Here is a 24,675-nt window from a genome sequence, read left to right on the forward strand (position 1 = left end):
CTTAGATGATAGCCAGTCACAAATGTGTATTTTAAAAATCAATCCCACCTCAAAGCCTGGCCACCAACCTTCCCAACCTCTCCAACGACACAGCAAACACACACCACGAGTAGGTGCAACTCCTGTTTGTTGCCATAACCTGGAATACTATTAAGTAGTAACAAACCACCTTGATTTTGGATGCACCTTGACTTAACTAAATTTATAAATCACTATATTCTACTACAGGTTGAGCTTCTGCTTCTAGCTGCCACAGGTCTGGACTTGCACCAGTCACTTTCTGCTTTTGATATTGTTGACAGAAAGACCAAACCCTTCTGAAGTAGGCTTTTTTAACAAATTAAATAATACATATAAAGCAAAGATAGGGGCTTACAAGCCCCAACTCAGCTATGTCTCACACAAGCTATCTGAGAATCAGAGTGAAATACAGTAGTTTGCATCTTCTCTACTTGTCACACTCAGTGATCTCTGAGCAGCACTCATGAGTCAACGGACACAGAACTCTGGGTCCTTGAATTCCCTGTCTCAGCTGTTCAAAGCTTAAGTATGGCGGGTTAACATCTTTAGAACACCTTCCCTCAAGGGAACTAAGCATAGAGATCCCCATGGGAGCAACTACCTTTCATGGTATAGCTATAACATTTATGACAATACAGCTAGAGTCAGTGGTATAAAAACTGAACACTTACACATACTTTTGTGCTTTGTTTTTTCTCCTCCTGTTAGCCTTTAGCTGGCAACTAGATATTTTAGGCTAAAAGTCAGGCATTTAAGGTACTCCAATCTAAAGTGATCCAAGAAATCAGTAAGGAAGAATTGTCCCTTTGCTTTAAAAAAAACCAAACAAATAAAAACAAGCTACTATTTCAAAAGAGATCCCATTAGTGTGACAGTATTTCCAGGAATAGGCCCTCTCCTTTCCTGAGGAACCAAGATTTAAGACTGGTTCTTTCAAATACTTTTCACAGGACAGCCTACCTTCCTTCATGATGTCAGCAGTGCCATGAAATTGTTATTTGTTTACTCTATGAACATATGTAGATAGAAATTCTCACTGAACCAGAGTTTAGCAAAAGAGTACAAGTACTCTTTGATGAGGACTATTAAACTACAGCTTTCTACCCCTGTCAGTTTTAAAGCTGTGTTACAGCAAACACACTAGAGCAAGAATATTTTTGTCTTAAGTACTTCCATCTTTTAGACATAGCTGGACTTAAAATATTCACAGCTACTGTGAATGTGCAGTCGGAGGCCCAACGTTGAGAAAAACAGCTGGAAATGACAGTTTCTGTAAGCTATGGGTGCTTAAACATTTGTAACACTTGAAGGCAGGCAATAATCTTAAATTTGTAATGGAATTAAATCTTGAAATCCTAATTCAGTAATGATAGGACATCAGTAGATTCCAGAAGTGAAAGATTTTTTTGACAACAGAACTCAGGACACTTGCTACTATTTCCAGGCTTATAGAAGAGAGGTCACTCATCATTTTATTTCTGTTTTGTTAAACCCAAAACTACTTAAACAACCAATTGCTGTTAAGTAGCATCCAAATAGAATACATCATCATATGAGTTTAGCAGAAAGTATTTGTAATGATGAACAGACTATTACCCATAGAAGGAAACTATGAAATAAGATGAAAGCTTTATTATTGTTACAGCCTTCCTTGCTTATTTCAACATAACTACCCAGGTGATATGGTTACCCAAAGCCAGAGCTGTTCCCTCAAAACTCCCATTTTTTTCCCAAAACTATCAAAACTTACAAGTTCCCCTTCCTCCTCCAAAATAGTAAGTATGTGTCAAAAATATGGAACAGGAAATTATTCTAATGAGACACTTGCAATGCTATGAAGTACAATAATACCAAGCAGCATAGAGAACCTATATCTCAGTACTAAAATCAAGAAGTTTTGCTATAAGTCAAGCCCTTGTCAGTTGACAGAAGCCTTAGTGACTACATGTTGCAGTTACTCAGAGTGACACTGGAGGGGAATGGGGGGATGAGGGGGGTGGAAGAGGAACCAAGGCTTAGAGATATATACCATTACAGAGTAACTGAGAATTCTCCAGTGCTTTTGTACAAAAAGTATTCATCTGGAATACTCTATCCCATCACAGTTGGCCTTGGTCAAGAGAAATGAATTCCAGTTGAAAGAACAGAAAAGTGCTCTTACAGGAGGTGACTAATAAAGCCTGTATTATTCAGCCTGGCAACAAGAAGGTTATAAATGCTTTCTGTAAGTGCCAAGGGTAAAACACCAAGAGAAGAAAATTACTTAAAATGAGAGGATAGCATTGATACAGTTAGCAGGCAAAACTGTTATGAGAAACTTTGAGGCTGGAAATTAGATGATCCTCAATTTCAAGAAATGACATGCTGAAAGAATCTCCCAGGAAGACTGAATAATTAAAAAAAGCACAAGTATGAAAACAAAACCAACGCATGCACTTAACTGCTTTTTAGATGGTTGCAAGTTAGAGATTTAAGTGATATACCAGCAATATTAGCAGATTACACTTTTGACATTATGAGGTCTCTTACTAAGCTTATTCCTAGACAGTAGTACTTCACTGTCCTTACAGACAACTGATAACTAACAAGTTCTGTTGTTCTGCTAGGCTAACCAACAGAGAGATGAGATGCTCAATTTGCTCAGGACTGAGACGTTCAGGTACAAAAAGTCCTTTAAAGGCTCAGTTCCTACAAAAGGCTAGGACCCCCACTTTGATCTTTTTGCTAAGGAAGTAACTGGAACACAATTCTTGTTACCATAACACCCATTCTTTCTCAGAAGGTAAAAGAAGTCAGAGAAGACACTGCAAAGAAGCAAACTTGTATTATCTGCAGTTTGTGAAGCTTTTCTTGTCCTGTCCCATGGTACCTACCACTGAAACTCTGTTGTGACTAAGGAAAGAATACTTGTCCCCACACCTTCTGCTGGAAAGGAGGAGGGGAGGCAGGCAGAAGATAGCTCTCCACAAAGCAAGTTATTGCAGTAAGCAGTGAGTTCTAGGATTTAAAAATAAAAAAACATAAACCATGCACCACACTTTTGGATAGGGTTATTCTATGCAGAGGTTGTTTATCCAGCTTGATCCTTCTACTGCTGTGTCACTCTGTGCCCATATGTTCACGTTTGATATCTCCCAAAGGGGGGGGGGGGGGGGGGGGGGGGGGGGGGGCGGGCAGGGAGGAAATAAGCCAGAGTTAATACATTCCGAAAAATCAAGTAGCTGGTTTGGTTTTCTGAAAGAGGTCCATGTAGAACTAGCAGGCAAAAACATAGGAATACTATGAAAGTGCAATACAGAGATTTTGTAATTGAGTTATTAACAACATTCAAGACAACTGATATTTCAGAATGGGTTACAGAACAGAGAAAGTCAAAATACTAATTTAACTCTGTTGTTAGATCGATCAACAATATCACCTGCTATCTAGTTTTGATTTGCCATGTTACGGAGCTGACTTTCCAAATAGCCTGACATAATTTTGTTGAAGGAAAACAATATTGCAAATCTAAAAATCTGTAAGGAAGAAACCATTTCTTAGTTGAAGGGGAACAGCTTTTAGATGAAAACACATCAAGCAATTTTGCTATGCACAGCAACCTACTTGGCTTACTTCTGACTAAGTTTTTAAAACGCTCCAACACCACTAAAACAAGATTAAAATTAATTGCATTCATAGTACAGATGAGATCTAATAGGGTTTCCAGTAATTTCAAGTGGCCGTGAAACTGCAACAGCAAAACTGATACCACAAACAGAAGCAATGCTAGTTTAGAACAGTCAGACTGCTACGAACAGGTCGAGGGAGTGGACAAAGTGCTTCTGGTGACACTACCGGTGTTGCCAGCAGGAAGCATAGTTAGACTTTAAGATCTCAACCTGATAGAAACTCAAACTTCATCTGAACAAAATACATGAATTAAAGAGCTTTGAAAAATAGATGATACAACTACATTAAGTTTATCCCTTGACTTAAGTTACCTAATAGGAATCTACTTTATCTAAAACTACAAGAACAGTTTTAACAGCTTTTGGCTAAGCCTGTGACAGAGGAAAAAGCCTGATGCACCCAGGGAATATACTTTACTCCAGACAACCTCCGGAAGCAATAAAGTATAGCAACAAGTGCGTTCATTGCATTGTATTTTGAAAGTGACAGATTGAGATTACTTTGCCTGTCACTTCAGTGGAGTCTCATAGGCAACTTTACATTTATTTTAAGTATGCTTTCAAAAATTAACTCATTACTACATTTGTATTTACCTCAAGTTTCCAAATATACAGTTCTCAGGTTCTAGCTTACTTGAGTTCATCTGCATACAGCACAGTTAAGTCAGAATCTTCAGTGCCCATTCTGTTCCAACTCCAGTTTGGTTTCGGCTGTATGTCAAGAACCCCTAAGCTACTAAAAAAAGAAAAAAAAATTCCCATCCTTACTACTGTGACCATAGTGCTCAAGTATTTAAACATTAATGGATGGCATTTAAGCGGTACTGTTACTTCACATACTAAATTCCACAAAAGTCATCTTTCCTCTTCACAGTTAACCTGAAGAGAGCTGTTTCCACTCTCTCCATGGAGTACTTAAATTTGCAGATTGAGGTGTGCAACAGCATTTCTCTTAACAGTGCTTCTTCCAATCCTAGTTACAAAGTGCTGTGAAAGTTTTGAGCTGGAATCCTGTTGTCAAGAGTCTAGTCTAAAACATGGCTATGTTCAGCTGCAAGTCTACAAATACTTGAGGTAAATGAGAAATAGGGAGTATGCAGCAGAACTGTATCAACTTAAAAGTTGTCATACAATAAATTTGAAGAAAGCATATTTGCTATCTTATTTTTGGCACAGAATTATATTTGTTCTTCTGCCAAGCTTTTTGTAACTGAGTAAGGGAATGAAACTAACTTCTTTAATCCATAATCTTATGGTATAATGCAGGTCTTTGTTTTATTACCAGTGTTTTATTGTAGAAAGCTATCTGCTAAATAAATCAGGCAGAATACTACCAGAGTAAGATATGGCAGCACACATTGTCATTACATAAACATGAAAAACATTGTGGAATAGACTGTAGCAGATCTTTAAAGCACAACTTTTAACACTTGGTATCCTGGCTTAAAGTTTGCCAAAGTTATGCAGCTTCCGTCACTTTCTTTAAATGAGATTCAGCCGAAATGTTGTTTTCTCCAGAAATTTTCTAATTAACTTCAAATCAAGTTGCATTTTTATGTACACCAATGGTATTCCTGCCCCTTCCATTACTTAAATCTATTTATTTTGATTACCGGTCTGACTTAAAGATCTGAAACCTAGCTACGCAGCTTCTTCTCAGGTGCTATTCACTTGGGCTCATTCACACAGACTATGACTGTCTGCATGCCCTTGTTCAAGTTCATGATTTCCCACCTTCCCCTCACCTCTTTACAATGGATGAGTTCACCAAGCTATTATACCTGAAACAACTGCAAAGGTCAAAACAAGTGAAGTTTTAAAGAGAAATTACAGTTCCCACTCAGTAACTTGATTATAATGGAGTATATCCTCAAAATAAAGAGAACATTCACTCTCTAAGGAAGGCAGAGTTCCAAGCTTGTATTCGGCATACAGACTATTAATATGCACCTTCAGCTACGTTCTTCATTAGTTCTCTTTAAATGCATACCCACATCTCACCTGTGATCAGAAGGTTCAGTTACATTGCACACACCTTCCAGGAAGGGACACTCTCTATACTCAATAAGCTAATTACATAAGGGATTTGACATTAGAAGACACAGAACATTATTAACATGGATAAGATGCCATCTTCTAGCCCTGATGTTAGCCACATCTTACAATATTATCTCGTCCAAAAATAGACATCTACCACAGATTCATATTCCACAAAGATATATGACGTAAAGACAGCTTCTCCTCACTAACTCCAGGAGTTAAAATGAACATCTAATCATCATACCAGCATCAAGGACACTTAATGCAAGTCCCTCGATTAGTTGGGGGAGGAGGGGGCAGTGTGCATATGTGGGTGTGTTTTTAGTTTTTCTTTTTCCTTGGGGGGGGCGGGGGGGGGCGGGAGCCGTGGGGGATGTTGAAGTCCACCATCACTAGTGTTACTATGCATTGTTTACATCTTTCCTTTTTCGGTGCCTCAACTCATTATATTGCTCCTAAAAAATTCATGTTTTCAACTTAGAAGATACTACATAAAAGTGTATTTTTGATTTCCACGTTTATTTACCTGTACTTCTACTTTTACATCTAAGCAGTCTTGGACTAAGAGAGGAGGTACAGAACAGACTTCAAGCACATAGAAGCCCACAGTACAGAGAGAAGATCATTTCTCCTACCCAGAGTGGATAAGACAAACCATAACAAGCTCATAGCAAGACAAATAAGACAGAACTTAGACATGGAGAAACATGAGGGAGAACAAAACAGCATGCACACTTTCTAAAAGCAAATATAGCATAAGACTAGACCTAGTTACCTTGGAGCATAAGTACGTACCAGACGACCTATGATGGTTTGTCCCAGGCCTATTTTTCCTAATGGTTTTACCTTTAGGAACTACCCCTAAAAATCAAAGTAAAAATTCTTCATACAGTTACTGCTCTACATTAATAATAATTGATATTAACCATGTTTTAAACAGACAATAGTAGTCAGCCACAAATCTGAAGGAGACGCACATTGGTGGTATTGAGTCTAATGCCTGTCTCATGACTAGACAGCCTTCTGAAAGTTTAACACCTTCGTCCCCGAATAACACATGTACATCAGAAAATAAAGAAAATGTTTGTATTCTTTCATTTCCACCTTTACAAAGGTCTAGCAAGCAGTTGCCCTTCTTTACACTAAGTTTACTTATTTCAATGTCATGCAATAAAACAAGGGTTGTCAGTTGCAAGTTACTCTGAAAGCAGAATAAACATGAAATATACCTTGCCTTTCAGATCTTAAAAAAGACTTCTTGTTCAACAAGTACTAGGGACCTCAGCCTCCATTTTGAAACACCAGATTGCTCCCTACAACTCAAGGTTCACATTCCAGGAGATGACTCAGACCCTTTCATACCTTTTAAGAAGGTCAAATCTTTGCAGTTCAGCATACGCACTTTATTGTGGACACCATCACAAAGCAGACCAATCCATTCAGAAAACACTGAGAAACTGTGATTTTTTCCCCCCTGCTCCATGAGACAGCATTGTACTGCTACACATTGTAGAATCCTTCCAGTTTCCTCTCCACACATTCCTTTGTAGGTTTGTTAGTTTTTTTCCTTTCTTATCACTCAAGAAGATGGAGCTATTTTATCAATACAGTGATCAATGAAAAACTATTTATTCAGGAGTAGATAAAGTCAAGTGGGGAGCAGGGCCAAGTGACCTCCAGAGGTCCTTTCCAAACTGGCTTACTCTATGAATCATGACAAGAGAGGCTTTTTTGGAGCAACTGAAGGCAACTATAGCTTGAACACCATTGCTAGTACTTCTCACACATCTTTAATATTCAAGTCCAGTATTAGATCACCATGATTAACTTTTGTGATATACAGCTAACTTTTCCAGTTTTTCCTATATAAAAAGTCTTCACTTCAAAAGTTGACTATCTATTGCTCTTATAGATGGCAGTTTTCTGCCATATTTGTACTGAGTACATTCATGAGTCAAGTAAGACTGGCAACAGTCAGTACATTGCAAGACAAGCCTTATTATAGGCAGTGAGAGTAAACAGATTGGTTATGTGTGCTCGAACCATGGCTGCCAGACAGAATTGAAGAATATGACTGCATATTTACACTGTTAGATTCTACCAACTTGATGAGAAAAATTTTATCACATGGCAGGATTAAGAGAACAATTGCTCCTCAAAACTAACCTTCGCACTGAAGTAACCATCACTGGTATCTGAAAGCATGCAGTGGAGAAGCTAGTTGACTTAGCACTGTCTTTCATACTGACCGGCTAGAAATTTTTTATTTACAGAAGACTGCTGAATTCATGTTTTAAAGTTAATCATTTTGTCAAAAAAGACATCATGAAACAAGCAGCTACATGCAAGCATTTTGTCATGCTCGATCACCAGTGAGAAGTCTGAAAATAGTTTTGCTCCTTGAAAAACACATTACTTCATGTAAACTGAAGAAATATCAGGAGGAAAAACAGTTCATATGACTTTGTTTTGCAGTTACCAACCTCATGTCCCGAATTAAAACTTAGCTATGAAAATGCTCAGCAAGAAGTTGGTTCCTATACGGCCATAAATCTCCTATGATACTATACACAGATTAAAATATTAAGAGCAAATTCAAAGTAAGTATTACTTCTTCAGAAAAATAAATGCACTGACCCAAAGGTAATTGCTACTCTACCAAAAAAATTCAGAGGTACTACTACCTTCAGAGTCAGCACTGAATGGGGCAGTGACAGCTTGATGAAAAGTTTCCACTATTAAGAGTGTCACAGAGTCCACAAAGTGCTTTATAGGGAGTGTGACTAATTTGACAGGTGATGACCAGGACACAGATCATCCAAGAGGCCAAAGGGAGATCCCAGAAACATTCCAGGTCAAGTTTTTGACAATGTGATACTACACCATGTTGTACAACTTCGGGATTTGATTATACTTTGTCATAATAATTTAGTCTCAATGCGACAGAAGACAGACCCGTGATCAGAAGTGTTCTACATGCTGCTTACTAATTAGCTTGTCAGAAAATATAGCATGGCCTATAAATATAAGATTAACACAGATAGTTCTGAGATTCACTTACACTGCAAATTAAGTACAAACACGTAGGTTAGTCAAACAATAACTTTCCTACTCATGCTTCAGCTTCATTGCTTAGAAACAAAAGGAATTTAGTCAGGTTATCTTCCTGGATTGTCTCAAAGTAAATAACTGTACTTATCAGTGATGTAAGGACCCACACAGAAATTTGTCATGTTTTCATTCATGACATTAAAGTCAACACCATTATGTTTTTGCTAAACTGCTGCAGAAGGAATACAGTGTCTTTGTTGCCTATAGCTTTGGACCTCAAATTTAGGAATGATTTTTGTAAGAACAAGTTTTCATTACAATTTTTTTTTCTATAATATTTACATTCTGGGTTTGAAGACCAACAGTCAAAATGCAATATAAAAAGGAAAATTAAAAAAATGAACTTGTGCATTATTCCTGATTGAGAATGACAGTTCCGATTATTCATTTACTGGGAAGATACAGGTTGTTTCCCTAATGGTCACTTTGGCCTGAAGAACTTTTGCAAGACATCAAAAGACTCCATTTTCATAAGCCTCTTACTCAAGAGGTCGGCACTCCTTACTGAAGTAGATCTGCTATATTAATAAGTAGTAATGTCACACTGTGGATGACCTACAATTTTTCTACTAACAGCTAAGACCTGTTTAGGCTCCTACCTATGGAGCCATCTGGAGACTGAAGAACACTCAGACTTAAAAAGTTGTCAATTCAAGCTTACTACTCCCAATTTTTTCAGAGGCCCAGGGGGGGGATCAGATTACCTATATTTCTAACACAACAGGATACACCAAACAATAAAAACTAAAAATACTCTTCCATTTTAAGATCAAAAACAGTGCCTATACAAAACCCAGCCATTCACAATCAGCTACATTTTTCAAATATAGAAACTATTACAAGTTAAAAACATGTAAGTTTCTGAAAACTTGAAGTATTATATACAGTATTTACTCACCAGAACACTGCTTTTAAACTTCTTAGTTCAAATATAACATTAATTGTTAAAATATTAGCTGCAAAAACTGAAATACTAATATTTTCATAACTACATTTAATTCCTATCAATATTTATTAAATAGGCTACCAAACAATAGAAAGGTATACAGTTATTTTTCAAGTACTGCTTTCATGTTCATTATGCATATTTTTATATATATAATAAAATATATTAAAAACTTTTAGCTTAATGAAAAACTTAAAAGCCTCACAAATCTGTTTGAGTGGAAATTAAATACCAAAAAACACCCATGTACAATTAGAAGTCTAGTCTTGGGGGTGGGAGAGAAGAGAGAGAGCAAGAACTGGAGAGAAGAGAATATATCAGAGATAAACAGAAGTAATCACAGCAATGCTTGCTAGCTTTTAAATTCTTACAAAGAAAGTATATCCACAGTGACATCTTTCCCCTAAGAAAAGCTTGTAAAATTAATTTAAGTGATTAGAATTCCTCTTCTTTCTCATTATGAAGGATGTACTTCATATTTGTCAGGTGGTAACTACTCAACTCTTCTTTCTGACAGCCTTTAAAGCACCAGGAAGCTCAATATTCTTAATACACACAATACATAAACTATGGAAGTTATCTTGTTTGACTGAAGTTTTGTGTTATGGTGTTAGAACCTCTGGATCAATATTATTTCTGCTGAACAAGGCAGGAAGAAAAAAACTACACAGTATTTTGGAAAAAAATATTTCAAATTAAAATTATTATTGGACTGCTACACATAATAAAACCACCCTCAAAACAAACTGCACACACTCTAAAAATATTCCCAAGTTGCATGCCAGACTTACAGAATAAATTTAGGCCAGTACCAAGCACTCATTTCTTCCCCGTGTGTAAATGCGACACAATCAGGCCTCACATGCAGGCCTCTCTCTCCAATACAGGCAGGACCTTTGTTCGATACGTCGATGTTTTTCCCCCAAAGCCCTTGACATAACTTTCCATTCTTTCCCCTATTATTTTCCGGTTCACAGTCTAGACTTGCGGACTCCCGTTCTGTGAAAACCCCTGGCTGTCGAGAAAGCCAGTGCACTAGGAAGGGGGGGGGGGAGGGGGAACAATAAAAAAGTTGAACAGCAGGAAGACGGGCCTACAGGTCTGGCGAAAGCCCCGGTATCAGTTTGTTTCCCAGCCCCAGATAACCAGAGCAGTAACCAGGAGGCGGCTGGCGTCAGTGCTACCAGCACCTCAAAACTTCTCCCACTCCCCAGCCCCCCCAGCCCGCCGGGGAAGGGGAAGGAGGAAGAGGCAGGCAGGAAAGGCAGAACCCAGCGTTTGATCAGCCTCCAAGTACGACGCATTATGCAAGCAAACGCGAGGACCAGGCAACTTGCTTCTTGACTGAAAGCAACAAAAACATCAGCTCTGAAACATTAACCACGAAAATAACCCCTCTTGTGGGCAGCCAGCACTGTAACTCCAACCCTACAGGCGCCTCCATTCTCTTTCCACCTTCTTCCTCCCCCCAAAAAGCTTGTGAAATATGGACGTCGGCCGATTATTTAGCATTTTTATCGAGCTGGGCAGGGGGGAAGGAAAGAGGAGTTGCTATTTTTTTCCTTTAAGATATTCGATAGCTCCTTCAGAGGAAAAAAAAAAAAAGCCATTAGGGAAAAGGGGGCCCACCGGAGTGGGGGAGGGAGAAGACGGGGAAGGGCATACAAATCGGTACGGCAGTGTCAACACTGACACTGCCCTTTTGTATCAGCAGCCACACAGGGCCCGGAGAGGGGAGGCCGCGCTCCCCCACACGCCGGGCAGCCCAGGCGAGGCGAGGCGGCGGGCAGCAGCCCTGCCCGGCGCCGGGGGGACAGGGGATGTCCCTAGAGCGGGCTTCGGTAACTGCCTGGCCATTTTGTCAGCTCCGTTTCCACCCCTTCCCTCCTCAGCGAGGGCCCCCTCCCCTCACCCCATTACACACCTCCGGGCCCCCCCCCACACACACTCACCAGCGCGGCGTCGTGTCGTCCTCGTCTCCCCCCGCCCCCCCATCCGCAACAATGCTCCGGGATGGCGCTGCTCCCCTCCCCCTGCCCCGGGCCGCCGGGAAGGGCAGCTCGGCTAATGCCGGGAATGACACAACAGGCCCGGCCGCCCGGCCTGGAGGCTGCCGAAGGGCCCAGCGCCGCGCCGCCCCGCGCCCGCCTCCCCGGCGCCCCCTGAAAGAGCGGAGGGGCCCCGGGTACCTAGTTTGTCCCGATGCGGCCTCCGCAGACGCTCCGTGCCTCCCCTCCTCCCGGCAGCAGCCGCCTCTCTTCCCTTCAATTATCAGCTGAAGCCGCAGCACCGAGCAGCGCCTCGTCCGCCGCCTCCGCCGCCGAACCCCTTCCAGCGGCGCGAGGGGGAGGCTGGGGGACTACTTTCTCCCGGCGCCGGGGCCCCGCCGGGGCCTGCGCGCCCCCTGGGCCGACGGGCGGCCCCCGCCCCGGCTGCCGCCCCCCACGCAGCCCCCGCTGCGGCCGTGTGCGCGTCCCGCTCCCTGCGCTCGGCGGGGTCGGCGTTCGGCGGTCAGTATCCCTCCGCCGGGGTCGTCACCCCTGGGTCCACGCGAGTGTCTCCCCTCGGGTGAGGGCGGGGGGCGCGGGAGGGGGGTGGAGCCGGCGGGGGATCGGGGCTCTGCTGGCGGCGGGGGCGAAGACCCTGCCGGGGCACCGCGTTACTACCGGCCCTGCTCCTTTAAGAGGGGGCTGGGCTCCCGGTGACCCCGTGTGATGTCCGCCTCTTCCTGGTTGCCATAGTCACCGCCTTTCGGCGTCCCAAAATGGCGTCGCTGCTGAGGGAGGTGGTGTTCGAGACGCGCGGGCAGGCCCCGGCGCCCAGCAAGGACTTCTGCCAGCTGCTCGTCACCCGGCAGGAGGTGGGTGCTGGGCTGCCGCGGGCGGGGAGCGGCATCTGCCCCGCCGTTCTCTTCCCCTCACCTCATGGTCGCCGCTTCTTCCTCCGCCCAGGGAGGAAGGCAGCTGGGGCCTGCCCCCGGCTCCTGAGGCAGCAGCGGCGTTAGTCAGGGCCCGTCCTTGGGGAAGGGCTGGTGAGGAACGGAGGGGCTCGCAGCGCCATGCCGGGGAAGGGCGGGGGTCGCCTATTAACGCCGCCAGGTAGCGTCCCGGGAGGCGCCACCAACCAGTAAGTGCTGCTGGTTTGGCCTCCTGAGCGCTGGGAACGCCTTGCTGCAGCCTTGGGATGTGGTGTCGGTAATTAGCTGGGGAGCAGGTAAAGGGTTGCTACCAAAAACGGTTATTTCCTAGTATGGGTGAAAGTGTGTCTGGACGGGGAGCCTCTCTATGTGGGAGATTCCTTCTACCTAGAGTATCCCAAGCCTGTGGGAAGGGGCTCTGGGTGAGGACCAGAGGAAGGGGGGGAAAAAAGATCCTTCAAAACGGTGAGTTAGTAGCCTTGCAAAGAAGTATATACACATCTGTGATTTTGGAACCTTAAAACAAATTTACATCTACTCTCAGAAATGCCTCGCAAAGAAATGAGATACTAACATTTAAAGTAAATAAATAACAAATCCTTAAGTAATGTCACAGTATTTCTCCTAAGGAAAGACAAGTTTAGCTGCACTCTCAGAGTAACTAGACTTAAGGTGGGGGGAAACAACAGTCTGACATCTAATTCCAGGAAAATAAAGTAAAACTGCCCATTTGGAAATGGGAAGACTGTATATTTTCCATATGGTACCTGAAGATGTTTAGGTGTCCTGCCTTATGGCTGTGTACATAACTGGTTTTCCAATCAGGGAAATAAGCAATGCTAAATATCCTGGAAGAGATTTTTTTGAACTTTTTTTGAAATATGCTGCAAAATGTGCGATATGAACATTTTTCAGAATAATCTAATAGTAATCATCAATGAGGAATATTTGACAGTAAACAAATGAGATTTAACAAATCTGATTATGAGTTTGTAAGGTTATGAAAGAAAAATACATATCTTCTATAATTTTTGTTTCATTTTGACCTATTTTTGATTGGGTTGACTTTGTATGTATAAGAGATGAACATAGATGCTTGTCTCAGGCTGGACATACTGATTTAGAAGTTGTGAAGTTTCAAAAATTTTTCTGAGAAAGTTTTTAAAATGTCTCACTGGAACAAAAAACCAACATATTTTGAAACTAGGAGGAAGTTTTTGTTTTGTTTTCCCAAAGTAAACCAAAATAGTGAACATATTTTCTTCCAGGGATGAGGGAATTGTCAGGTTTGTAATTGAGAAATTAGAGGGAGAGGGAGGTGACAAACTGAAGTTCAGCTGCAATTCCAAATGGTCTGTGTTCTGTATATTATATGCCCCTTCTTTTGGTCTCTCTGGTGCCAAGATTTTCTTTTTAAATCACCAGTGTCTTTAGCAGTTTCAGAAGGGGTTTTGGTTTCGTTCTCCTCAAAAAAAGTTTTTAAGGTAGAACTGACAAGGCAACCTTAGGGAGCTTTGAGTTCCACCAAAATTGAGAGTAATTACGGTGCTGCATAATAGCTGGGAAATACAAGCTTTTTTGTAACTGAAGTCTTGTAATGGGCCTGTCCCATTGACCTCACGGGAATCATATCAGTGCCGTGCTTGTTCATGGAATATGTAATTGAGTGTTATGGGCTTTTTACCATTCATTTTTGCACTCAGGTAATAAAAATAAGATGTTCCTTATTATTATTATCTTCAGTTTTTTTGGTTCTCATATCAGTTTCCTGTTGAATACTTCAGATATCTACTTTTGGTTTTGTTTTCAGCTGCCCAAATATATCCTTAAAACAAACCAAAGTCAGTTAACATAAACTGTGTAAAAAGCATTGTAACTGTCAGTGGAAGTAAGTTAAAATTATTCTGTAAATGCTTATTGTATGAAAGCATTACCAGGAAGTTAGTGTCATTGAAAAAGAACTGGTTTGAATTATTTGAAAAACTTCATTTTGATTTTATGACTGTAAGATCATTTGAGTATGATGCAGTGAACATATGTATTTGAATATGTCACTATATCGTCTGAAGCTGATGTATCTGGTTCCAGCAAAACTTCCCAATTCAATCACATTTGAATTCACTATTGCTGAAAACAACTAACTTCACATAAGTAATCTCTGCAGTCTTAACTGCTGTACACGTAAAACTTGTGGATGGTAGTTAGCCTTTCTGCAGGCTATGGAATCTCCTGAGAAGAGATCTATGTCAAAAATAGTAATTGAAGGTATATGCATCACTGCTGTGCCAAGTTATGTATCATGTAAAATATATTTAGCCATACTGTGTTAGCATCTAGGACGCCTAGTTGTTGGTTCACATTCCCAGTATGCTATTTTGCAGTCTCCTAATAAATAATAGTCATTGCCTGAAAGACCTTACAGTCTAAGCCTCCAACCTTGCACAGTTACATGAATGCTGAAATTTGCTACTTTGAATAGTCCCATTCTTCGAAGTCAGTGGTTTCAAAACAGTCCATTGTTTTTCTTTAAAAACAAAAAGGGAGTTTGTGGCTGCATCGTGGATTTGTATGAAGGCTCCCATATTTCTGTGAGTGTTGCCCTACTTTGAATGGTCTGTTTGGGCTTTACATGAGCAGTAAATTCGGCTCTTTCAGGATGAAGTTATTAATTTACCAGGCATGTCTTATACAGCTCCAGAGTGCATGTACCTGTGGTCATGGCCAGGATTTCCAGGTATCAGCTGACTATCGAGTCAAATTGTCATAGAACCAGAAATCCTGTACAAATACAGAAGGTCTTAAGAAAGTGTTAGGGCAAGAAATTTAGTTGGACAAGGACGCCATATCTGGGGGGAAAAGCAAGTCTATGTCAGCAGGCTTTGTGTTCAAACAAGTCATATGAAATGTCTGTGGCTTTTGTTTAGCTTTTTCCCTCATTCTAGGGAACTGACATCTTTCTTCCATCATCCAACCTGATATGTTAGGGATGTTCTCCAGAAGGCATTTTTGAAGTCTGCTACTGCCTCAAGATCAGTACAGTAGGCCTAAACTATTGTATATTGTATAACTAAAAATAAATGAACTGGAATTGCTGTAAATTAAAAGAAAGGACGTCTCTGAGAGCAGAGTTAAGCATACACTAAGAAGTTTGCTGAAGCTAAGTATAGGACAATAGTCAAATAAAGAGGACAAGACAGACAAAAAGAGTACCTAGAGTGTGATACCACAGGGGCACACATCCTCAGCTGTAAGCATGTGAATTATTTTATTACTGCAAAAATAAATGGGAAAACATTTATTTATTACTTTCAATATTGTCAGTTGTAATAATAGCAACGTGTACTTCAGCATGCTTGTTTGTGTTTAACTCAAATCTAGAGAAACTAGGACACCTGGAAAAAGGAGAGCAGGGCCTGCTGAGGGCAAACAAGATATTGGAAGCGCACAAAAGCAGAGGCTACTTCGAACTCTTCTAACCAATCAAATGCAACAGTAGTTGGGAAAAAAAATAGCTAGAAATACACCCACTTGTCTGGGTGGACATATTTGTGTCCAAAATGCGACAAGGAGACCCCAATGGTAATTTTTGTTTTTGCAGCAAGAGACAGCTGCCATCCCAGATACAAATTCAATTTCAATTGCATTTCAAAATTAGAGCCGTTAATCAGGACTTTATAAACAAAGGTATTGACTACTAAGTAGCAAACATGCACTTCCATTGAGAAGTTAGGAAGGGAAGATTACCAACTAGTTTCTGCATAAGCTACTTCAAGGAGGAAGCGTAAGGAGAAGGGGAGAGCCTTGTAACTCATTGCAAATAACTCTTCTAAAAGTAGACTGTATAGAGTTACAGATGCATAAGTGAGTATTCACAGAATATAGTTCAAACAGTTGGATTGTGTAGAAGGAGAGATCTTTTGAACCATCAGTGAAAAGAATTTTTTTTCAAGTAGCTATTTTAAGGCTGCAATCACAACTTTACAAATGCAGGGAAACTATCCCACATATTTCCCCTGTGTGGGCATCTACCAGTCCCACTGCAGAAATATGAAATATAAGACTGAAAGAGATGACTTCAGGTCATCAAGTCATAGTCCCTGCTGTTTCATCCAGACACATAATAGATCTTCATAGCATAAATGGGACTTGATGTGTTTCAAAGGTACTGAGGCTTTTTTTGCCTTGCTGCTTCACACAGAACAACTGCTCCAGATCATCACTTCTCTGATGGTTAGAAATGCAGTTATACAGACTAATCTACAGCTTATTTTGTGTGTGGATATCTTTTAGCTTGAATACTGCCCTTCTGTGTAGGCAACAATGTTATATATCTGTATGTGTGTGTGTATATATATATAAAATGTTATATATATTCAATAAATATGCCCTCTTGATAGGATTTGTTTTGTTTTTTCAGTCTCCACTTGTGAAACAGACTCTCTACTTCCTGGTCACTTTAGTATCTTTTCACTGCATTTCTTCCCATTAGAACTTTTGTTCTTAATAATAATAAGTCTTACGAGTGCCATGTGCAAAGGCATTGTTACTTCCCTGTGTCTTCTGGAAAATTCTGTGTGATTTAAGTTTTAGGGTTGTATTTAACTTTCTCTACCAAAATCACATTAGTGACTCTTGATCATCCTTTGATCAGTTGTTATTCCAATGTCTTTCTCCTCTATCAACTTTCAATTTATAACCTTTGGTTTATGGCAGATATTATTTCTAAATGAATGACTTTGCCATTTGTACTTTTCAATTTCTTTTTTTGTTCCTTCCCCCACCCGCCCAGGAGTGCTTTGAGTTGTCATGAAGGAGAAGTTGGTGTACATGTCAGGATAAATGTACTAAATAGAAAAACAAGCTTGGCCATGAAATGTGTAGTAGGAATCCTGCTAGAATTCATGGGAACAGTGGATAGGTTTTGTTTTGTGTGAGTGCATGTAATATTACATAGAATGGGAATATTTTTGTCTCAAGATTGACATCAAGGATGGCAGCTTGTTTAACATATGCCTTTCCGTCTACCTTTCACTGTACCTCTTTTTCAGTCACTCCTGAAATGCCAAATTAATATTTGATAGGCCAGTTATAATTTGGCAAGGTTTGTCACAACAATAGACATTATCTGTTTGTAAAAAGCAAGCAATAAATCATATGACTTCCAACATTAAACATAAGATGACTTGAGATAGCCACACAAAAAACCTTTCAAAATAAAATTTCTTATAAATTGTCTAACAGATGATAAGTACAGGTTTTGAAAAGTGCAAGAGAGGAATACAGATGGTGGGGTAGTGTAGAAAAGGTCAGTCACTCATTTTGGTAAAACAAGAAATATAGACACACCTCCCCCCCCCCCCCCCCCCAAAAAAAAAAGTCTGGTGCGTAATCTGCTTATAGGACAGGCTGATAACTGGAAAGATGAGGCTGGTAACAAAAGAAACATAATGGGAAAACGATCTACTCAACGTGTAATTAATACTAGCATCTGTCACCATTTAATGAATGCTGCACTAATCAGAGGATTTTGTCATGTTAGTGAAATGTTTAGCTACTTAGTCGTAAAAGGCAGGCATCATATGTATACAAAACTAATGTCATTCTGTGCAATATTCCACATATGATCTGCTCATATAACAGTCAAGACAACTGAATTTTATCAAATATGTAACTGCAGAATTGTATGTTTGGTCAGAGAGATCAGCAACTAGATTCTCTAACAAATATATATAGGACATCTAGATGAGCAAATAGTGTAAGTCACTAGGCAAACAGTTCTGATGACTGTTCTTGTTCTTTACCCATCATTGCTCCTATTGTTTAGTGTTCACTTCTACATCTTCAATCAGTTTCTGATTAAATCAATATATTCTGAGCACAGCATATTATTTTGGATACTGAGAACTACAATATTTTGTTAAAAGGTCCTGTAATTAATTGTTTTCATTTCAAAAATAAAGTTGTTTTCTGGCTCTTTTAGTTACAAGTAAAAATTCTGAACCTACAGCACTTAAATCTTAAAAAACACTAAAAAAAAAATCTCTTTTCAATAAACAACCTGATTCCATGTCAGAGCTCTATAAACCCTAAATTTAAAAAAAAAAATCTTAGCATTTTCAATAAAATTTCCATTTTAGGAGACATTAATACGTGATTTTTTTGCTGGTTGTTTTTCAGTTGTGAGTACCTTCAGGCTCTATTGAAACCTGCAAGGATAGTTCCTCCATTTTGAAAAATGGTACTATAAAGTTAACTGTTGCCTTTGTATCTTGGGCTTGTTTTTAAGTCTTAATGATGACACTTGATATATCAACTTATTTGATTGACAGAAGATGCCATTTGAAGTGCTTAGGCCAGATGGATTGGGGGAAAAAAAAATTAACAGATGTTATTATAGTAATTAAGCTGAAATTAATTTAATGTTCTATGAAACATTTTTTTGCAAAATAAGTCTGATTTTAAGTAAAGATCTGTGGGAGATGAACCTTTTTCAAAGTCATACTATTTTATTTGCATTTGAAACCTGAAGGATGCCATACCAGTTATTGCCTAGCTGGACCAATTCTATTCAAGTCTCTTTGACATTTCAAATGGAGAATTTGAGTTCTTAACAAACAAAAAGAGCACAGAAATTTCCCTAAAGGGGGTTTAAAAAACGATAGTTTTGTTATAAGTTATTCGTATAGAGGACTTTAATTGCATAAAACTAGCAACTTTTTGTTGTTGTTGTCTTAAATTAGAATCATTTCAAATATAGTTTGATGACTTCAGGAGAAGGAAGCCATTTTGTTCCAGCTCAGGAAATGCTGTGTTATACTGAAAAAGTGTATTTTCAAAATAATTGAACACTTTCATGGTAATGGTATCACATAGTATTAAGCAATTATTATCAGGAGAGTGTTTGTTAAGCCTAAAATACATAGGGAAATCTCCTTTGCTTTTTCACTGTCTCTAATTCAGATATCTAAGTAAACAGTAGAGCTGCTTGGAAAATGGAAATGGTTTCTCTGGGGAAATAATGCTGTATTATAAAAACATTAATATTGCTGTCAGGTGTTTCTGTCCAAAGCTAAAATATGTTGGTTTAGCAATGTTGTGATGTTGTGTTATAGTTTGGATGCCTGATAGTATCTCTCACTTCTTCCATAACGTACCACCTCTGGATGTATACGGTTGCTAGATCTTATCCCTTTTGGGGATAAGATATCCCTTTTGGTTTGGGGGAAGATTTGGGGATTCTTTGGTCTTGCTGCAATATTGAAGATGTAATCCAGCACAAGAACCCAACTGACACAGGAAAATTTGGACTTTTAACAACTGAAATGCAATTTGTGATGTGTTTCAGTAGCAATGTTGGCATTTCAGGGCTTTCCTTATTGGTGGATCAAGGTTTCTCTGCAGAAGGCATCACATATAGCAATATAAGTGGTGGGTTTTTTCCTTCCCAAAAGACTAAATTCTCTAATTTTTTGGGTTGTTGTTTTGGGTTTTTTTCCCCACAAACATTACTAAATGCTTAACTCTGTGAAACATTCATTTATTAATTTGAAATTAGAGATATAACTGATATTGAGTGCTTAAGTGGTTATTACTTGTGCAGTTCAGTTGTTTGTGTGCCTACGATAATTCAGTACTGTCATATGGGCTTATAAAATTCCTTTTTCAATAGTGGTTGAGCTGTTATTTGAAGATGCATTGGAATAGTCTCATATCAATTTCAATTAAGGTATGTTAAAGATAATAAAGTAATTTTAATTAATTCTCTGTTACCATTATTTGCTATTAATCTGGTTTTCTGTATCACTGGTAGCCTAGAGATTAATTTCTTCTTTTGTCTAGGCTGGTTTTTGTCCACTTATAGGTAGTCTTCAGTATACAGACAGCAGTATCACACTGAATTGCAATGTTTAAGCTCCCATTTTATTTTAAGTTTTATGCATGGCTTTAATATGTGTGGCTTTCTTCAAAGGTATCATGCTCAATCTAGTTCTACCTGCCAAGAATGATTTTCAGGTCATGAAGGTGTAATAGTTTCTCAAGGTAAGCAATCACCACTATCTTCTGCTTAATCGAGTAAATGTTTCCTACTGTACCTGAGTGTCTGTTGTTTACATGTTCATTATTGTCAGTGCTCATTCTTCCAGAGAAAGATTTAGTTATATTCTTCACTTGCCTTACTTTAGGTAGCACATCCCTTATCCCTGTTGCTCTCTGTCTTGGGAAACCTCAGGAGTAATTCTGCTTTTGAGTTACCAAAGGTAAGTTTGTGTTCCTGTCTGTTGTCTTGTTTCCCTTCTTCCTGCTTCAAGTTAGGAAAATAATTATTTCTTCTTTTCTGCTTCCTTTATAAACCAAGAGCAATTTTCCTTATTTCATTTTCCACATACACAGCAGCATTCATCATGAAGAACCATCAGATATATTTACTTGACTAGGTGTACCTAGTGTATATTTATACTTTGTTCATTTATCAAAAATCAATTAAATGCACTCAGTAATGTGTTCAAGGGAAGGAAGAAGGAAAGAAGAGTAGAAGGCAAAGCTAGAAAAGTATCAGGATTTTTATCTCAAGGTGTGCTAGGCTATGAAAGGTCTTATCTAAAGATGCACCAGTGTAATTTAAAATTCGTTTTTAAACAAACTTGCTAAAGCTGGTCTGAACTGCTCTATGGATGCTTATTGTAAAGATTTACTTGATTTTGATTGGGTATAAACTAAATCAATTTGTGTTTAACTGAAATAAGCCTAAATTAAACCAAAGTAAAAGTGCCTGCAGCTTTTGGATGGACTTCACTAAATTAGATTAAAATTGTGCACTGGGTGCAACCAGTGTAAATGTCATTTGTTGGATGAAACCTGACTTAGACAAATTATCTGGAGAAGTGTAGTAATTAGAAGAAGGAATACTAGTGCACAATACAATGATCAAAATCATTTGTCAAAAAAGGCAAAATGATATTGTAGAAGCAGAAGCCTAGGAGAGTGTCTGAAGCTAGTGGGTGATAGTGAACAATAGATTGAAAGGAATGACAACAGGTGGGGATTGCAGGCAAGAGAAGCTGTGTAGCTGGAAAACATCAAAAGAGCAAGCAGATACTTGTGACAGAAAATGCAGTGTATGTTTTTAATACAGATGCACATCAAATTATCGTGACAACTGATAATGAAAGCATAGATTTCAGCATTTGCTAAGTTGGTGCTACAGCTGAATTCTGCAGTTGTTCCCTCCTATGCAGTTTACAATGAGACTGAAACCTACAGGTAACAAGTGTTAAGTTTAATGTAAAACAAGTAATTAAAATTGGACTGGGCAAAACTAGTGTTTGAAGAAACGCAAAAGGAAAAAAAAAAAAACCCAACTTTTCAGAGAGCACGCTACCTGTAGTTCTGAGTTAATAACTAATAGAGAAAAAGGGCATACTTGTTACCACAGCTTTTTCTGAAAACTGGAGGCACGGGTAGGAATCAACTATATCAGAATGCCTGCACAATGTGATGGATTCTTTAGTGTTCCTGTCATTTGTTCAGGTGGAATTAAAGCTGTAAATAGACAGCAAGGGAGCTTTGAAAAACACATTGAGAGCGTTAGTCTGTTCTTAAAAAGTGTGATGAGATTTTAGGGGCCAGTGCAATAGATGTTTCTCAAAATTTAGAGTGAGAGATGTCAGTGCTGAACATGAGCTGACCACATAAGAATATAGGAAAACAGTTTTCAGCAGATACTAGATTAGACTGGTTGCAGATATATACAAATCAGGATGATAAGTATCCAAGAAGGGAGCAGTGGGATGATTGAACTAAGACTTCATCTGTAATAAAAAGAATTGCCAGTTATGTGCACATACCCTGCTAAAGGAGATGCAGATTCCCTAGAAAAGAACTTTCCATTGTAACACTGCTGGACTTTAGGACTTTTTATACACATAGCAGGGAGTCTGACTGTTCTGTTGTTTGTTTTTTTTACTCTGATGAAGGAAAAAAAAACAAAAACAAGAAGAAATTTAAAGATCTGAAATTGTAACAAGGAGACCTTGAAACTGAAGTAAGGAGGATGAAACTAAAAGAAATGGGTTCAAATGAAACCTGTCAGTGTCTTATCCATCTAGAAAGGAATGTTATGTCTTGCACTTAGCTAGCATCCTTTGTTCTGTTAAATAGTGGAATAATCTCTTTGTGGCGGTCTTATCTAGGTCTGCCTGTTTAATCACGTTAATAAATGGCAAGTATCATGCTCATAATTGAAGACTCTGATCCTCAAGGGTAATTTTTTATTCCCTCTGATAGTGTTACTTTCCCCTCAGCACATACCTCCCTCCCTTCTGCATTGTCTCTCACTCTTCTACTCTTGTATTGTTTCCTCTGATCTGTGTGCACAAGTCTGTATAAAGGTAAAAGTTAGCCTCCAAAGCACCTGTGCTGTAAGCATCTGTGATTAAGATCTTTAGCTTTTTTTTTTTGCTTATTTTCTTGCCTTCTTTTTTTTTTTTTTTTTCCCTGCAAGCTCTGGGAAAAGCAATGAGGAAAGATACTAATATAGGAATAAACCAGGTATGTAACTGAGAGGAAGGGAAGAGACCATGGCGAGGTAGCAGATTTCTTGCTCGAACATAACTACTGCATTCCCCAAAGGAAAAGACAATTATTTTTTCCAAGCTTTTTATTCCATCTTCCTCCTGTATTTTGCTAAAATGTTTTTCAAATACTTTAAGTGGAAGCCTTTGGTAGTCATGCACACACACGCACACAGAGCTAATACCTTAGCTTAAGTGGGTTGATGTTTCTGAGTATGAGTGAAGTGGGGGTAAAATGAACAGCTTTGTAGTTGCTACATATGAAATTTTGGAATTGTGACATTTCTTTTTTCTTCTTCATGCACTTGAAATATTTGTTAATAGCAACTCACGGAACAGTTTGCATTGACACCAGGAAGTCATCTTTCTTTCCATATGCATTGTCTTTACAGTTGTATTCTACTGCAGTCACTGTTTGCTAACTAAATTGTTTTATCTTTTCTTGCTATTAATAGTAACTTTTTTTTTTCTCCAAAACCAAAGCAGACGTAAGGGAGGGAAGTGTACGGGCTTCCATGATGACTATTGTGATCCTGAGAAGAATCTGTACAAACTTTCAAGTACACGCTATTGTCCAAAATTTCAACCTGACGGTCTGAGAAAACTTTTTTTTTTTTTCCCCTTGTAGAACAGTTTCTTTAGCACAGCATGTTAGGTTTTGCACTTCAAACTCTTTGGTATATCTGAACTGGACATCCCATAGAAAGATTGAAAAATGGACTATGGCTAATAAATGCCAGAGACACCTAATTTTTTTTTTTTTTTTCTTATGAGTGCACATGAGAAGGAAACTACTATCCTGTACAGATGTGATCCTATCAGTGTAGATAAAATAGTAATTTGTATAACTTCATGTACTATAGCAAATGCAAACATAGAATTTTATAGCAATTGACAAATGAAGCACAAGTGTTGTAAGTCCTACTTTAAATTTGGAAAAAAGGTAATAATTTGCCAGAAGAAGAGCAAAAAGCATCCAATTTCACAGACATAACAGGCAGCAACTAGTACCTATTTGATTTCATATTGTGCATGCCTGAAATGTGGAATGACATCAGTGCATGGGTTTAGTTTAATTTCAGTTTGGTGAACTCTTCCATTGTTGCACCCAGATATGGTTCATTTTTTGTTCTTACTCCTAGAAAGTTTTCCTTCAAAGACTTCTGGGAACCCTACATAAATGAAGGTTTCGTTAACTGCAACCTGTTGATAGTCCATTTTGCCTTCTTATCCAATGGAGCAGGTCAAAATTTGCCAGCAATTTTGAGGTACATAAGTATTATTTCACACACCCACACACCCCCCTCGAAACCAGGGTGGTTCATTCTGCCAGGCTGCATTTGCTAGTGAACACTGTTCACATTCTTGCATATTAACCAAATCAAGACTCTGAAAATAATC

The 24,675-nt window shown here is 39.1% G+C and overlaps 2 protein-coding genes across 12 annotated transcripts in view; one reads left to right on the top strand and one right to left on the bottom strand.

The window, feature by feature from the left end:
• Positions 1 to 12,050, bottom strand: part of TRIP12 (thyroid hormone receptor interactor 12) — an 81,603-nt gene extending 69,553 nt beyond the window's left edge. For 10 of the 11 annotated variants that reach the window (XM_050902729.1, XM_050902727.1, XM_050902725.1 and 7 more), the window contains exon 1: positions 11,976 to 12,050. The gene's annotated coding sequence lies outside the window, so the exon portion shown is untranslated. Of the gene's footprint in view, positions 1 to 2,894; positions 2,913 to 11,975 lie in introns of those variants that run through there. The other variant, XM_050902719.1, reaches the window with a different exon arrangement.
• A 500-nt stretch (positions 12,051 to 12,550) lies between these two features.
• The window catches only part of FBXO36 (F-box protein 36), a 30,308-nt gene continuing 18,183 nt past the window's right edge, over positions 12,551 to 24,675 (top strand). Inside the window, exon 1 of the mRNA XM_050902592.1 lies at positions 12,551 to 12,646. Coding sequence (XP_050758549.1) covers positions 12,551 to 12,646 — 96 coding nt within the window. The remainder of the gene's footprint in view (positions 12,647 to 24,675) is intronic.

This window comes from Gymnogyps californianus, chromosome 10 (assembly GCF_018139145.2).
Source record: "Gymnogyps californianus isolate 813 chromosome 10, ASM1813914v2, whole genome shotgun sequence".
NCBI lineage: Eukaryota > Metazoa > Chordata > Aves > Accipitriformes > Cathartidae > Gymnogyps > Gymnogyps californianus.